General features: G+C 44.1%; 1 protein-coding gene and 1 long non-coding RNA gene across 12 annotated transcripts in view; both read right to left on the bottom strand.

The window, feature by feature from the left end:
• Nucleotides 1-16: 16 nt before the first annotated feature.
• Nucleotides 17-1,077, bottom strand: LOC134808845 (uncharacterized). The gene is made up of 2 exons (XR_010152754.1): nucleotides 736-1,077; nucleotides 17-550 (listed from the first exon to the last, which is right to left on the bottom strand). It is a non-coding gene; the product is annotated as an uncharacterized LOC134808845 (long non-coding RNA).
• Nucleotides 1,078-7,435: 6,358 nt separating this feature from the next.
• The window catches only part of PAFAH1B1 (platelet activating factor acetylhydrolase 1b regulatory subunit 1), an 88,626-nt gene continuing 80,830 nt past the window's right edge, over nucleotides 7,436-15,231 (bottom strand). For 9 of the 11 annotated variants that reach the window (XM_063798001.1, XM_016930498.4, XM_063798004.1 and 6 more), the window contains 4 exons: nucleotides 14,884-15,112; nucleotides 12,577-12,678; nucleotides 9,013-9,169; nucleotides 7,436-7,620 (listed from right to left, as the gene is read on the bottom strand). In XM_063798001.1, the coding sequence (XP_063654071.1) occupies nucleotides 7,547-7,620; nucleotides 9,013-9,169; nucleotides 12,577-12,678; nucleotides 14,884-15,112 (562 nt within the window). In that variant the 3' untranslated portion in view covers nucleotides 7,436-7,546. 11 annotated transcript variants of the gene reach the window in all.

The raw sequence follows: 15,231 nt of genomic DNA, 5'->3' as shown, positions 1-15,231 counted from the left end.
TACAAACGAGGTCAAGTTCGAGGTCATGCTTACATTGTCACTTGAGTGGGAGGTAAGGGGGTGGAATCACAGGCACTCAGCTGGAATTCACCGAGCTGCCAGTCCGTCACCAGGCTCGCGGGAGTGTTGTGCAGGCGAATGTCACCTGTCACCAGGTGCAGAAGAAACTGTGAAGGCCAGGTGGGGAGGGGTGCTGGGCTGTGGGGCCAGGCCCTGTGCATGCTGGACCCGTGAGGTCACTGAACACCCCCCCTGGCTGGCCACCTGCCCCTGTCTCTTCACTCGAGGTAGGAAGGAGGGTGGGCAGCACTGCCCAGAGGTGAGACACTGGGGGCAGGGAGGAGGGCCTCAAGTTCGCCACCCTCGGACAGGATTCAGAGAGCCAAGACCCAGGTGGACTTGAGGGGCAGAGCCTGTCTCTAGAGGGGAAGTTGAGCTCTCAGTAGCTGCTGACCGCTGCTCGCCATCTGTCTCCAAGAGCAGGCCCTCGGCCCCACCAGGAACATACGCCTTTTGGGATGCTTGGAGAGATCTGTACGTCTTGGAAATTCTGAAAAGAAAAAAATTCCATCCCTGAGTCTGTCAGTTTTCCTGAGCCAACCGGAGAAAAGGTGCTTCTGACCTGGCGGTTTTAGGTGACACCCGGGGACAGCCACCAGCGAGTGAGTGTCCTGCTACAGAACCTCTCAGACTTCCCAGCAGCCCCAGCCCAGCAGCAGCTTCCTTTGCTCTCACCAGTGTGTCCTGAACATTCTTTCCCCTCTCCTGAGTGTTGTTGAACGTGGGCCACACGTTCATGCACCTCTCAAAACGGGGCCTCCTGTGAAGCTGAGAACAGATCGGGGTTGGTTGGGGTTGTGCCTCCTTGTCACCTGAGAGGCCCCTATTTCCTGGCTGATCCTTTAAGCGTATTAGTGCCCTCAGACATCTTTTGACGACCCAAATGGCAAGGGGCTGTTTTCATAAAGCAAATGGAGGCCCTAGGTGTGAAATCCACTCTTTCTCCTTCCCTTCTTTTAGGTGACAGGTTTCAATTTTTTAAAAAGTGGGCCAGGCGTGGTGGCTCACGCCTGTATTCCCAGCACTTTGGGAAGCCAAGGCTGGTGGATCATTTGAGGCCAGGAGTTCAAAACCAGCCTGGCCAACATGCTGAAACCCCAACTCTACTAAAATTACAAAAATTAGCCAGGTATGTGATGGCGGACACCTGTAATCCCAGCTACTCGGGAGGCTGAGGCAGGAGAATCACTTGAAGCCCAGGAGGCTGAGGTTGCAGTGAGCCGAAATCGCGCCACTGCACTCCAGTCTGGGCAACAAGAGTGAGACTGACACACACACACACACACACACACACACACACACACACACACACACACACAAATTGGGGAAATTCCTATATATCCTGCAGCTGGAGAGTAAGGCATCCTGATGTGGCCCAAATTTTCCTCTCCCCTACCTCTAAGGTCTAAACTACCAAATCAATCAGGACCCCCCCCTCCCCACAGAGTGCAGGCCCAGCCATCCTCGAATGGCAGGTGAAATGCCCTCATTCGTGGGAGTAAGCCATTATTTTATTTTTGAGACAGAGTCAAGGTCAGGTGACCAAGTGGGAATGAAGATCATAGGACATCGTCACAAAGGGACAAACTCCACATGTTCAAAGTGAGGATAGGCCGGGCGCGGTGGCTCGCACATGTAATCCCAGCACTTTGGGAGGCCGAGGCGGGCAGATCACAAGGTCAGGAGTTCAAGACCAGCCTGGCCAACATAGTGAAACCCTGTCTCTACTAAAAATACAAAAATTAGGCGGGCACGGTGGCACGCGCCTGTAATCCCAGCTACTTGGGAGGCTGAGGCAGAAGAATTGCTTGAACCTGGGAGGGAGAGATTGCAGTGAGCTGAGATCATCCCACTGCACTCAAGCCTGGGCGACAGAGTGACACTCTGTCTCAAAAAATAAAAATAAATAAAAGGATGAGAGAGGAAAGATCGGGATCCAAACCTGAGCTGCGGGGCCAAGAGACCAGTGATGTGCCCAAATTTCTCTGGTGAGAAGTTGAATCATTTAGCTCAGTGGTTCTCAAACCTGAGCCTGCCTCAGTCATTGGAAGGGCTTGTTAAAATAGATTGTAAATAAATCAAGCAAGCAGGCTGCACCGTTTCAACTCAGGGGTTCTGAGGCGGAGCCTACGACCTGCGTCTCTAACGAGCTCCCAGGTGCTGCCGCTCTGCTGAACCAGGGAACACACTTTGAGGATGCCTGTCCTAGAGCTTCTGGTATATCAGCAGTTAAGAACTGTCTGCACACAAGTCAGGTTTCACCAGGCTAGGCAGGGACAGACAGAGCTGCCACAGCCAGCTGCCCTCCCCCTGCATCAAAGGCCATACACAGTCATGACTCCTGGAAGGAGGTTTGAGGCAGTTACATGCCAGCGAGTTACTTGCCAGGTTTTGAACAGCTAACAGCATTTCTGGATAGTGATACTAACGCTAGAACTCTGCCCCTGGGGCCCTGTCATCTGGATCTCAGCCTGGAAGAGTCTTGCAAGGAAATGGAAAAGCTGCAAAAGTGCAGGGAACTAACTTCAGGCCAATTTCTTTGTTTTTTCTTGCTTTTTTGAGCCAGGGTCTTGCTTCATTGCCCAGGCTGGAGTGCAGTGGTGCAATCCTGGCCCAGTGCAACCTCCGCCTCCCAGGTTCAAGTGTTTCTCCTGCCTCAGCCTCCCAAGTAGCTGGGACTACAGGCACCTGCTACCACGCCTGGCTAATTTTTTTGTATTTTTAGTAGAGACGGGGTTTCACTGTATTGTCCAGGCTGGTGTCAAACTCCTGAGCTCGGGCAATCTGCCCGTCTCGGCCTCCCAAATTGCTGGGATTGGAGGCGTACCACTGCGCATGGCCCATTCCTTTTTTGCTCTGGGCCAAGCTCCTATTTTGGGGTAGGCTACTACTCCCAATAGGAGGCAGGAAAACAGCTGGGCTGTAAGAAAGGAACCAGCACATCACCAAACTGTCCTTTGTAGGGCACCTTGAATACACCACAAAGATACAGCCATGTGTAAAGTGCAGAGCTGGGGTTTCTGGGACAAAGATGAACACTCTTATTTTGTATGTTTCAACCAAAATCGAAAACAGTATTAAGGATTTACTTTTATGAATCCAAGACCACTGAGCAAGATTAGAGGCTAACAGAAAAAAGGGGGTAGGGCCCCATCTTTTTTTTTTTTCCTTTTTGTGGAGAACGGGGTCTCGCTATATTGCCCAGGGAGGTCCCGAACTCCTGGGCTCAAGCTATCCTCCCGTCTCTGCCTCCCCAAGAGCTGGGATTACAGGCGTGAGCCACCGCGCCCGGCAGGGCCCCTTATCTCTAGACTGTGTCCCCAAGAGTCTAGTCTTGGGCCTGTAACCGGCCATCCTGGCTTTGGCTCTCTGGCCACAGCGATAGCCACAGTCAGAATGGGCTGCTGGGAGGGTTGGGGAGAGCGGGCCTGTGCCGCAGACGCATGCCATGGCAAGGCTCAGGCTGAGGCACTCCCTCCTCCACCCGGGGGAAGGGGGACAGCAAAGCCAGTTCGGGTGCTGCCCTGAAGGAAAGCAGCTCATGAGGCCTTACTGCCCTGACACCAATTCGTGTCACTCTTTGTGACTGGAGCTACACACAGCCCCACTTTCTATCAGCATTTCCCCTGTTCAAAGGAAGACAAAAAAAAAAAAAAAAAATCACATCTAGTTTTATAGGCATTTAATAGTTTACCAGTTGGTACAATAAGATTTTTTAATATGCAGAAAACATGAATAAATTTTGTTTTACACAGTCTGAGAGCAACAAATCTTACTGTAAAACACGAGAGCAATATTATATACATTCCTTTACTGATTTTTTAAAATTGTGTCAATATCTTCAGTGAACTCTTACAATCTGGGGAACTGTTTTCCTCAATTACCACTTCAGCAACGTTCATACGAAATCAAGGCTTGCCTTCATGTCAGTGTCAGGATCAACTTTAACTCGAAGAGTTTGTGTTTGTCTCTAACATCTTCAGAGTGAGCTTTAGGGATGCCTGAAGGATGGACAGTACAAGCAAGCAGCTACTTCCATGATACAGTGGGAAGATAAAAAGGCCCATTCAGTCCAGCCGTGACCTGTAAATCCAGCTTGCCCTCCCCCCACCCCACTGGGAAAAAAAATCCAAAACCTTTTTCCACCAGTTTTTTACATGTCGCTTCTCTACCAGGAGATTCTTTGCGTCATCTAGATGAACACACTGGGCTTATATACAGCTGGACATGAAAGTAACCAATTTAAGTGCCTTTTCCTTCAACAATTTTAACTTCAGTTGCTTAAGGATGATCAAGCCACCAATGTCAACAAAATATCCTTTACTTTTAAATAGTTTTTCTTTAATTAAGTTTAAAGAAAACCTATTTAACGAGTGATATTACTGGGAAAGTTCACACAGAAACAGAAAGAGGCGAACGGGAGAGCAGGGCACTGGCAGTGGGGAGACGGGGCTTGGTAAATCTAAAGCCAAAGCTTCCAAAGACTACAGCGAACGCTCCCCAGCCCGGGACGACTTGCTAACGCTAGTGATTTTGAGAGTAGTGCTCTGGGCACACCATTGGTCACACCACACACAGACGAACCAGGACGGTCTTAGTCTCCTAAAGTGCAAGATGCCGTGACAACAGGCAACTAGGCTCCACGCGACGTCTAAACCAGTCTCCGTGGCATGCACTCTCAGGAGCGCAGCTAGGATTTCTTGGGCACGTTACAGATATATATTTGGGTGGCACTGGAATGTCTGTTTTCACACACACACACAGTCAATAATCATCTGAGGATGCAATTCTACCAGCTTTTTATTTCTTAAATAAGTGGCCAATTTGATTGAGAAAGTGACAAAGCAGCAGTGAACCTCTAAACCAATTAATAAAAGTCCTCTACTTACAATCCAAACCAGTAACCTCATCATTGTCCTTATCCCAGGCAAGGCACAGGGTTAGACAGCAGACAGAGAAAACAGAGAACACAGTCAGAAAGGGCATCAACAGGACAGTGTCAGACAGCAGTGCAGGAAATTTTGCAAATCTGATTCCAGGTTGTAGACGGACTGCTCTCCCCCACCCCTTCGTTATTAAACAGGGCTCATTACATGTGGACCCAGTTGTGGGCCATCCCTGAGATTCAATGTTCGCTGCTTCTCACATGGAGGATGTCTGGTAAACTCAACTCAGCAGCAGGCTGTGGCAATCTCCCAAGTAAGGATAACTTTGTTTACAGAGTAATCGTTTCCTCCTCCTTTGTCAACGCAAGTCGCTGTGTGCTGCAGGGGAAGACACGCTTGCTTCCTCCTGCATTGGTACCATTCTCCTTTATTGTTCAATATCTATGAGTGATTTCTAGATGTTGTGGCTTACCCTTAAACAATTCATGCTAAAAATGAATTAAAATACAAGACATTTATACATGTACAAACAAATGTTAAGATGCACCATTTCTATGTATTTATATTTCTCAAAATAGGACAGAAAATAGCAGCAAACAAGAACAAAGATATTTTCCATAGTTTTTGTAGAAAAATCCAGTCAGAAGAGCTAAGGGAAAAAGACTTTTCAATGTAAGCAGGGTTGTGAGGCAATATTGTCCTGAAAATTCACCTACTGTATGTATTTAAGGAATTAGCTTAAGATGTAATTTTTGTCCTCAAAAATAGCCATTAGTTCTCAAAACTTTCCCTTCCAGAGACATCTCTCAGGAATCTAAAAACAAACAAGCAAACAAACAAAAAGACACAAGCTAGACATAAAGCTGCTTCTAGTTAATATACGGCCTAGTCTCTGTGTGTATCTACAGGACGCTAACTCTCACCCTTTGTCTTTTGCAGGAACCAATTTTCCATTAAATACTAAAGGGGACATTTAAAAAATCACATAGTACACAAATGAATAAAACGCAATTCAGAATTTTATCTTTGTTAAACTGTCACTGTTATCTCATTGTTCTGTTAACTTTTCAAATAACTCTCTTGGAAACAAAAAAAACCTGTTGGTTAGCTAAGCAATGGAATTCTTTATTAATAACTGACAATGGAATAGTGCTCCAAAAGTCATGGGTAAAAATTCTCTTAAACCTACCTGTAACTTTGGGTCAAAATATACAACATATCCGGGTTGTGTAAAATGTCGAGCGGCTAAATTAGAGGGGGACATAACGGAAGTGATTTTCCTTCGGCTGGAAAAAAATCCCCAGAGTCAGACCTAGTTTTCAGAAGCATTAAGATCAAAAAGGGTTTGTTCTAAAGCATGGCATTCCACAGCAAGATTTATTCTACTTGTCCATTTTAGCACTTTTTCAAAAACCCAGGACTAAGGACATGGAGGTTGATGTGTATGATACACACATACAGACTTATCCACTTACAGATAGGCCCATATACTTACAAACATTTACATATAAACAAAAGGTGAAAACAGTACATTTTTATGCACGCTCCATTAAACCCTGTCATTTTTTTAAAACTTGTAAGTGAAACACAGTTTAAATCAATATCAGATTCATGTTGAAAAACAAACTGCTGTATTCCTCCCACTCCTTTCAAATGGGCACACAGAACCTTCTCAGTATTTCTGTCATTATGTAATGCACATTGCACATCCCTAAAAAACACCAAAAACGAATAGTGATTTGTACCATGACACACTCAATGGGGAGATTAAATTCTACTTGGAAGTCACATCACTACACAGTCTAATAGTATGGAGAATACAACTAGAAGTATGTCTAGTGTGGAAAATAGAAGCTTAGAGTATGACAGTATTTTTTGACCTGTTTACAAAGCATTAAGACCAAAATGAAATAAATGAGTTGCTATTAGCTGCTGAGATTTTTCTTGAGATTTACAGTCATTTTCTTACATAAATATACCACTAGCCTCTGCGTGATAGGCTGCCAAAACAAATATATCCTACTGATTTGGCAAATGTGTCATGACAAAAATTCCAATGTATAATCCCCATTCATTACATAGATGGTTCAGAAGATTCTGAATTGTAGCCTTATCACCTAAAATCCTTACAGAAGATTTATTAAGCACACTTAAGTGATGTTACATAGATACACATTTCAGAAAAAGCCCTAATAACCACCACTTTTCCCCAAATGAGGCCATCAAGTCAGGCACCAACAGATAGCAGAAAGAAAAACAGGAATTAATAATCCAACATAAAATGACACTGTCAACTATTCAGTTTAGTGCCCTAGTTCAATTGATTCAACTTCTGCCTTCTTAGGCCTGGTGTGACCAATGCCAGCCCAGGTTTTTAAACCCCTATGGTACTTCTAGACAACGTATGTAAATTTACAGTATACAATTTGGATTCACCATGCATGAATACTTTGTGTGTAACATTTAATAAGCTCAATCTACATCCAGAATAATTTACATGAAAGGACAATATTTATTTAAACAGAGCTCAATGGGGTAACCATGGTATCATCAGAGTGCATCCAGAGGAAAAGAGGGAGGAGGGGCTGAAGGAGACGCAATCAACGGCACTCCCACACTTTTACTGTTTGATCTACGCTGCCAGTGACGACATAGGGTGCCGTCTTGTGGAAATCTGAAAGAAAAAGAAATGGTTTATTTAAAACTCACACGTAAGCCTGGACAACAAACATAGTGAGACCCCCTCTCTACAAAATACAAAATTAAAAAAAAAATTAGCCGGGCATGGTAGTGTGTGCCTGTAGTCCCAGCTACTCGGGAGACTGATGCAGAACTGTTTGAGCTGGGAAGTCGAGGCTGCAGCGAGCCATGACTGCACCACTGCACTCCAGCCTGGGTGACAGAGCAAGACCCTGCCCGGTCCCAACCCTCCATCACACTGAGCCAGATACAATTTTTAATGAGCCACAAAATAAGAAAGTCCAAATGCCAGTAGTTTTCGTGTTTCTCTAATATACCATAACCCAAGAAGGTATCTAGTTTGCCAATTCAGTTAGGGAAGTTGAGACTCAATGATCAAATCCTGTATTAACATCTCAATAAAAACGCCTGTTCCTGTTTGGCCCATCCCAAATGGGGCTCAAATCCTTTTTTTTCTTTTTTCAAAGGCAGGGTCTCACTATGTTGCTCAGGCTGGAGTGCAGTGGCTGTTCAAAGGTGCGATCCCACTACTGATCAGCAAGGGAGTTTTGACCTGCTCTGTTTCTGACCTGGGCCAGGTCACCCCTCCTTAGGCAACCTGGGAGTCTCCTGTTCCCAGGAGGTCACCACATTGATGCTGCACTTAGTGCAAACATCCCATCAGCACAGCACTCCTGGGCTCAAGCAATCCTCCAGCCTCAGCCTCCTGAGTACCTGGGACTAAGGCACAGCAGGGCTCAAATCTAACAATACACAGTCTCGCCATATCCATTTACTGAACACGATGTTCCAGGCATGGCATAAATGCTCCATATTTGTGCCTAATCCTTGAACCAATCCTGTGAGGCAGGTATTAGCCCATCTTACCCAGGCTTTGGTCCATTATACTTTAGTGCATTTATTATACTTGACTGTATTCACTCTCTTAAATTCCAGATTCAAGTCCAGATGATAGTGAGGATGTTTACTCAAATCAAATACAATTTTCTGAGTTTCTAGTACCTGATAGTATACACCTGCCAGTGGGAAAGGTTGAGGAAGATTTTGTTTGAGAAACAAACTAATAGGGGAGAAAAATTACCCATCAGAGTGGTAAGTAACCTCTTCACAAATTGTGGTTTCCAAAACCAGTGTTGTGCAGTGGAGAAAGTAATGTTTTTATTATAAGGCTAACGATGGAAAGAGTTAACGGGAAAGGAGAATTTAAAACAAATGGTAGGAATCCACAAGATTTTCATCTGTCTTCTCTATTCTGCCCTGAAAGCACAGTCATTTCTTACCTGGCAAAGTCCACACGATTATGTAAAACACAGTTTGTCTGGCACTCCAAAATCTAATGTTCAGAGACCTCGCGAGGCGTACATACCCAAGGAGGTAACAAAGTGTTCATGCGCATTGAGGGTCTTCATGCATCGCTTGTTCTTGTAATCCCATACACGTAGGGTCTTGTCATCAGCACAACTCAAAATAAACTTCCCCCCAGAATGGAACAGAACTCCACGTACCCAGTTATCATGACCCACCTTAAAAACAAAAAAGTTATTTGACTCAGTAAAAGGCAAAATGTTTAAATAGCATCTATTTCATAATACGATAAAACTATACATACCAAAAACATCAAAAGACCAGAAGAAAATAAAAGTCTAGGGGATTCCAGATTAAAGGAAACTGAAAACTCATAAGACATGAGCAGCGAATATAACGTACGATCCCTGACTGGGTCCTGGATGAGGGTTAAAAAGAAGTCCCGCAGGGCATTATGGAAATAACAAGAACAAATCTCAATATGTAGTCTATCAATGGTAAATTTCTTGAGTGTGAATAATTTTATTGTGGTTATTTATATACTATCCTTGTTCTTAGGTGGTTCATGCTAAAATACTTGGGGGTAAAGTGTTACGATGTCTCCAAAGAACGCTCAAATGATTTCAGCAAAATATACATACATACATGAAGGAAAACCAACAAATGGTAACTAGGTGAAGGATATACAGGCATTCACTATATATCCATCCATCCATCCATCCATCCATCCATCCATCCATCCATCCATCCAATCATCCATCCATCCACCCACCCACCCATCCATCTATCCATCCAATCATCCATCTAATCATTCATCCATCCATCCATCCATCCATCCATCCATCCATCCATCCAATCATCCATCCATCCATCCATCCAATCATTCATCCATCTAATCATCCATCCATCTATCCATCCATATTTCCCCTGTCGCAGCAGTTCTGTTCTTGCAATTTATCTTTAAGGACATGCCCAGAGATTTAGTTAACAAAGATGTTCACAAAGCATTGTCTGTAGATCAGTGTAGAAGAGCATCTAACAACATAAGCAAGGATCACATACTTTCTAAATTAAAGGTTTGCTACAAAGCTACCTTAAGGGGCATGATACCATTTTTATAAAAAATAGCACATTCATCTACACATTAAAGAAAAAGGCTTAGAACTGCACAGTTGAACATGGTAGCTACTGTCCATGTACGCCTACTTTAATATATAATATTAAGATTACATACAACCAACAATTCAGTTCTTCAGTCTCACTAGCCACATTTCAAGAGTATAATAGCTGCATGTGGCTAGTAGCTACCACGCTGGATAGTGCAGTTACAGCACAGCATTGCAAAATTTTGTTTTGTTTTAAAAAGAGACAGCAACTCTGTTGCCCAGGCTGGAGTATAGTGGCATGATCACGGCTCACTAAAGCCTCAAATTCCTGGGTTCAAGTAATCCTCCTGCCTTAGCTTCTCAAGTAGCTAGGACTATAGGCATGCATCATCATGCATGACTAATTTTTAAACTTTTATTTTGGTAGAGACAGGGTCTTGTTATGTTGCTCAGGCTGGTCTCAAACTCCTGGGCTCCTCCTGCCTTGGCCTCCCAAAGTCCTGGGATTACAGGTGTGAGCCACTGTGCCTGGCCAAGAGTATGTTTTTCTTGTTTCTTTTCTTTTTTTTTTCTGGAGACAGAGTCTCACTTCACTGCCCAGGCTGGAGGGCAATGGTGCGATCTCGGCTCACTGCAACCTCCGTCTCCCAGGTGCAAACGATTCTCGAGCCTCAGCCTCCCGAGTAGCTGGGATTACAGACATGCGCCACCATGCCCGGGTTTTTTTTTTTTTGAGATGGTTTCACTCTTGTTGCCCAGGCTGGAGTACAATGGCGTGATCTTGGCTCACCGCAACCTCCGCCTCCCAGATTAAAGTGATTTGCCTGCCTCAGCCTTCCCAAGTAGCTGGGATTACAGGCATGTGCCACCACGCCTGGCTAATTTTGTGTTTTTAGTAGCGATGGGGTTCCTCCATGTTGGTCAGGCTGGTCTCGAACTCCCGACCTCAGGTGATCCACCCATCTCGGCCTCCCAAAGTGCTGGAATTACAGGCGTGAGCCACCGCGCCTGGCCACGCCCGGCTAATTTTTGTAATTTTAGTAGAGACGGGGTTTCACCATGTTGGCCAGGCTGGTCCTGAACTCCTGACCTCAGGTGATCCACCTGCCTCAGCCTCCAAAAGTGCTAGGATTGCAGGAGTGAGCCACTGCGCCTGGCCTGATTTTAATTATATATCATCTTTTCTTAACAGCAACATGGTATAGCTGAACTCCGCTCAGAATACTACTAGAGGAGAGTTTCATTTTCTTTTTATTTATTTATTTATTTTTTGAGGCGGAGTCTCGCTCTGTCGCCCAGGCTGGAGTGCAGTGGTGCCATCTCCGGTCACTGCAAGCTCCGCCTCCCGGGTTCACGCCATTCTCCTGCCTCAGCCTCCCGAGTAGCTGGGACTACAGGCACCCGCCAGGATGCCTGGCTAATTTTTTGTATTTTTAGTAGAGACGGGGTTTCACCATGTTAGCCAGGATGGTCTCAATCTCCTGACCTCGTGATCTGCCCGCCTCGGCCTCCCAAAGTGCGGGGATTACAGGCGTGAGCCACCGTGCCCGGCCGAGAGTTTCATTTTCTAATCAGTTCTTGAAGATGCTTCCACATATGTCTGTCATATCCTACAGAGAGACAATCACTTCAAGGTATCATTAGCACCTAAAAAATCTCTAAACAAATGTGGATGCCAAATTATAAAAACTACTACTAAACAAACATCCACAGATCTCCTTGGAACTCCTTTAGGCACATAGGAATGTCCACAATCCCTTACTAGTATTGACATATCTTTCTATGGAAATACAGATGCTCCTAAATAAGCCAAATAAACTAGATCATGTGAGCAAGGAGGTATAACAGTTAAAAGGATTCATATAAATAAAGTGAAACAGAGACACAAACATCTTCAACAGTGAACAGGTCTCTAAGAATGCTGCTTTTTCTCCGTAAGAGATATTACACATTTGTTTTATTTTATTTTTTTTGAGATGGAGTCTCGCTCTGTCGCCCAGGCTGGAGTGCAGTGGCACGATCTCGGCTCACTGCAAGCTCCACCTCCCGAGTTCACGCCATTCTCCTGCCTCAGCCTCCCGAGTAGCTGGGACTACAGGCGCCCGCCACCACGCCCAGCTAATTTTTTGTATTTTTTGGCAGAGACGGGATTTCACCAAGTTAGCTCGATCTCCTGACCTCGTGATCCACCCGCCTCGGCCTCCCAAAGTGCTGGGATTACAGGCGTAAGCCACCGCGCCCGGCCGAGATATTACACAATTTTTAAAGATACAGTGAGCTAGCAGCATCTCCCCCTCAAACACCGACTGGCTCTACAGATTCTTTATAGAATCTGCATTCTAGAGAAATAACTTTCACATCACTATAACAACAACAAAAGCTAAAGGAAAACTATCTTTATAAAGAAGTTATTTTAAAGCCCAGAATAATTCAGATTATTTAAGATATCATAAAGCATTAATCCAAAAAGGTATAAACAGTGAAGATGCAAAAGAAATGGTAAGATTATGCAAACTTACGAGGGTCATAAGGCACATGCCAGTACTGACATCCCACATCTTAATAGTCTTGTCTCTGGATCCAGACAGCAAGAATGGCCCAGGTTTACCACTTTTTTTAGTCTACAGAAAACATAATAAAAATTAAGTTTCCCACACAAGAAGTTAGGTATGGACTTTAAATGGCTTCTATCTAATGATATATATTTCCAATTTTTTTGTTGCATTTTGGTTTTTTGTTTGTTTTCAGACGGAGTCTGGCTCTGTCACCCAGGCTGGAGTACCGTGGTGCAATCTTGGCTCACTGCAACCTCCGCCTCCCGGGTTCAAGCGAATCTCCTGCCTCAGCCTCCCAAGTAGATGTGATTACAGGCACGCACCACCACATGTGGCTAATTTTTGTATTTTTAGTAGAGATGGGGTTTTGCCATGTTGGGCAGGCTGGTCTTGAACTCCTAACCTCAGGTGATCGGCCCACCTCGGCCTCCCAAAGTGCTGGAATTACAGGCGTGAGCCACTGCACCCAGCCCAATTTGTTTTTATCTGTTGAAATACACAAGTCTTTCACACCATACCTATGCTACACAGGAAGGACCCAGATAATGTAAGATCAGAAGTCTCTATTTAGGTTAGGACTCAGTTTTCATAAAACCAACAAATAATAAATTTCCTTTTCAAGATTTCTGTAATCACTATTTAATTTAACTTTTACAAATCCAACCAAAACCAAATTTATTTATTTATTTTTTTGATCTTGATTAGGGAATATTTATTTATTTCAAGACAGGGTCTCATTCTGTCACCCAGGCTGGAGTGCAGTGGAACAATCATAGCTCACTGCAGCTTTGAACTCCTGGGATCAAGCGATCTTCCTGCCTCAGTCTCCCTAGTGGCTGGGACTACAGGAGTGTACCACCACACCTAGCTAAGTTTTTGAAAATTTTTTCCCTCATTAGTATAGTGGTGAGTTAAAAAAAAAAAAAAGTTTTCTGTAGAGACAGGGTCTCGCTATGTTGCTCAAACTCCTGGGCTCAAGTGATCCTCCTGCCTTGACTTCCCAAAGTGCTGGGATTACAGGCGTGAGCCAACACACCAGAATCAAATTTATGACATACAGCATGTAACCACCACCAGAGGGCAGTAAACAGAATCTCAAAATGCAATGGGCCAATCAAAATAAAGAGAACTCACAAGAGAAGATTCATTTAGAAAAATAAGTGGGATGGGGGTAGAGGGAGAGGAAACTCTCTCCTTTGTTTATTGAAATGTAGTTTTAAAAATACATGATAGGAATGCCTCTATCAAAATCAATGTGAAGCCAGGCACAGTGGCTCACACCTGTAATCCCAGAAATTTGGCAAGTTGAGGTGGTAGGATCACTTGAGGCCACGAGTTTGAGAGCAGCCTGGCCAACATGGCAAAACCTTGTTTCTACTAAAAATATAAAAATTAGCTGGCAGGGTGGTACATGCATCCGTGGTCCCAGCTACTCAGGAGGCTGAGGCAGGAGAATCGCCTGAACCTGGGAGGCGGAGGTTGCAGTGAGCCGAGATCATGCTACTGTACTCCAGCCTGGGCAACAGTGAGACTGTCTCAAAAACAAACAAAAGTTTTAGACCATTCATTTTCATTCATTTATTAGAAACAGGGATCTTGCTATGTTGTCCCAGGCTGAACTTTAACTTCTGGACACAAGTGATCCTCTTGCCTCAGCCTCCTGAGTAGCTAGGACTATAGCCATGTGCCGCTGTACCTTGTAATTTTTAACATATTAATAATAAAGACCAAAACCATAAAGATCACAAAGAAATGCGTTAAAACTCCAGGCTCAGCTAGTACTTTTAAATGATCAAGAACATCAGAGGCTGCCATATGAATTAGTCTTCATTTAAAGAAACATTTATACTATCACATCTGGAATTAATTTTAAAAAATAAATACTGAACTGCATTTTACCATAAATTTATAAATAAAATCATTATCTTCATTAATGAAGGCTATTTTTCTGACAGAAAACTTTAACCTCTCCCTCAGGTTTTGTTTTACATTGAGATGATCTCATAACAATGGTTTTTCTGATAAATTTTAATTCTTTAGGAGAATATCCATCACGTATCAAATCAAGGATAGGCTGACAGCAATAATCATCACTGGTTAAACAATGTAAACACATCAGCAAGCTGTGAAGAGTAGAGAATTTCAAGATTCAGAATTGTGGGATGCAGATTTTTAAATGCATTAACAGCCCTGAAACAGGGAATTAGCAAAGTTATCTAAGGACTTCAGATATCAGCAATAAAACCATGAAGACATTTGTATATACAGTACCTCAGATCCTGTTGCTTCAGAGATGGAGGAATATGAGCTTTCTGGAGCCCAGGAAATGCATTCTACCACATGCTCATGCTCTCGGAGCTCAGCCTTGCATTCCTTTGTTGCTACGACCCATACACGCACAGTCTGGTCATTGGAACAGCTGGCTATCAGAGTGCCATCTTGATTTGGTCGTACCATACGTACCCATTCTCTGTGTCCTGTGAATGTCTTCACACAGTAGCTGTCAATATAAATAATAACTTACACTGTGAATGACAATCATCAGGACACTTCCCAGAAGTGATATAAAAATATGTACTGGGATGAAGAGAATGGTACCAAGTTAGAGATGCAAGTCGA

This window comes from Pan troglodytes, chromosome 19, assembly GCF_028858775.2.
Source record: "Pan troglodytes isolate AG18354 chromosome 19, NHGRI_mPanTro3-v2.0_pri, whole genome shotgun sequence".
Taxonomy (NCBI): domain Eukaryota; kingdom Metazoa; phylum Chordata; class Mammalia; order Primates; family Hominidae; genus Pan; species Pan troglodytes.
This window is presented reverse-complemented; position numbering and strand designations above follow the sequence as displayed.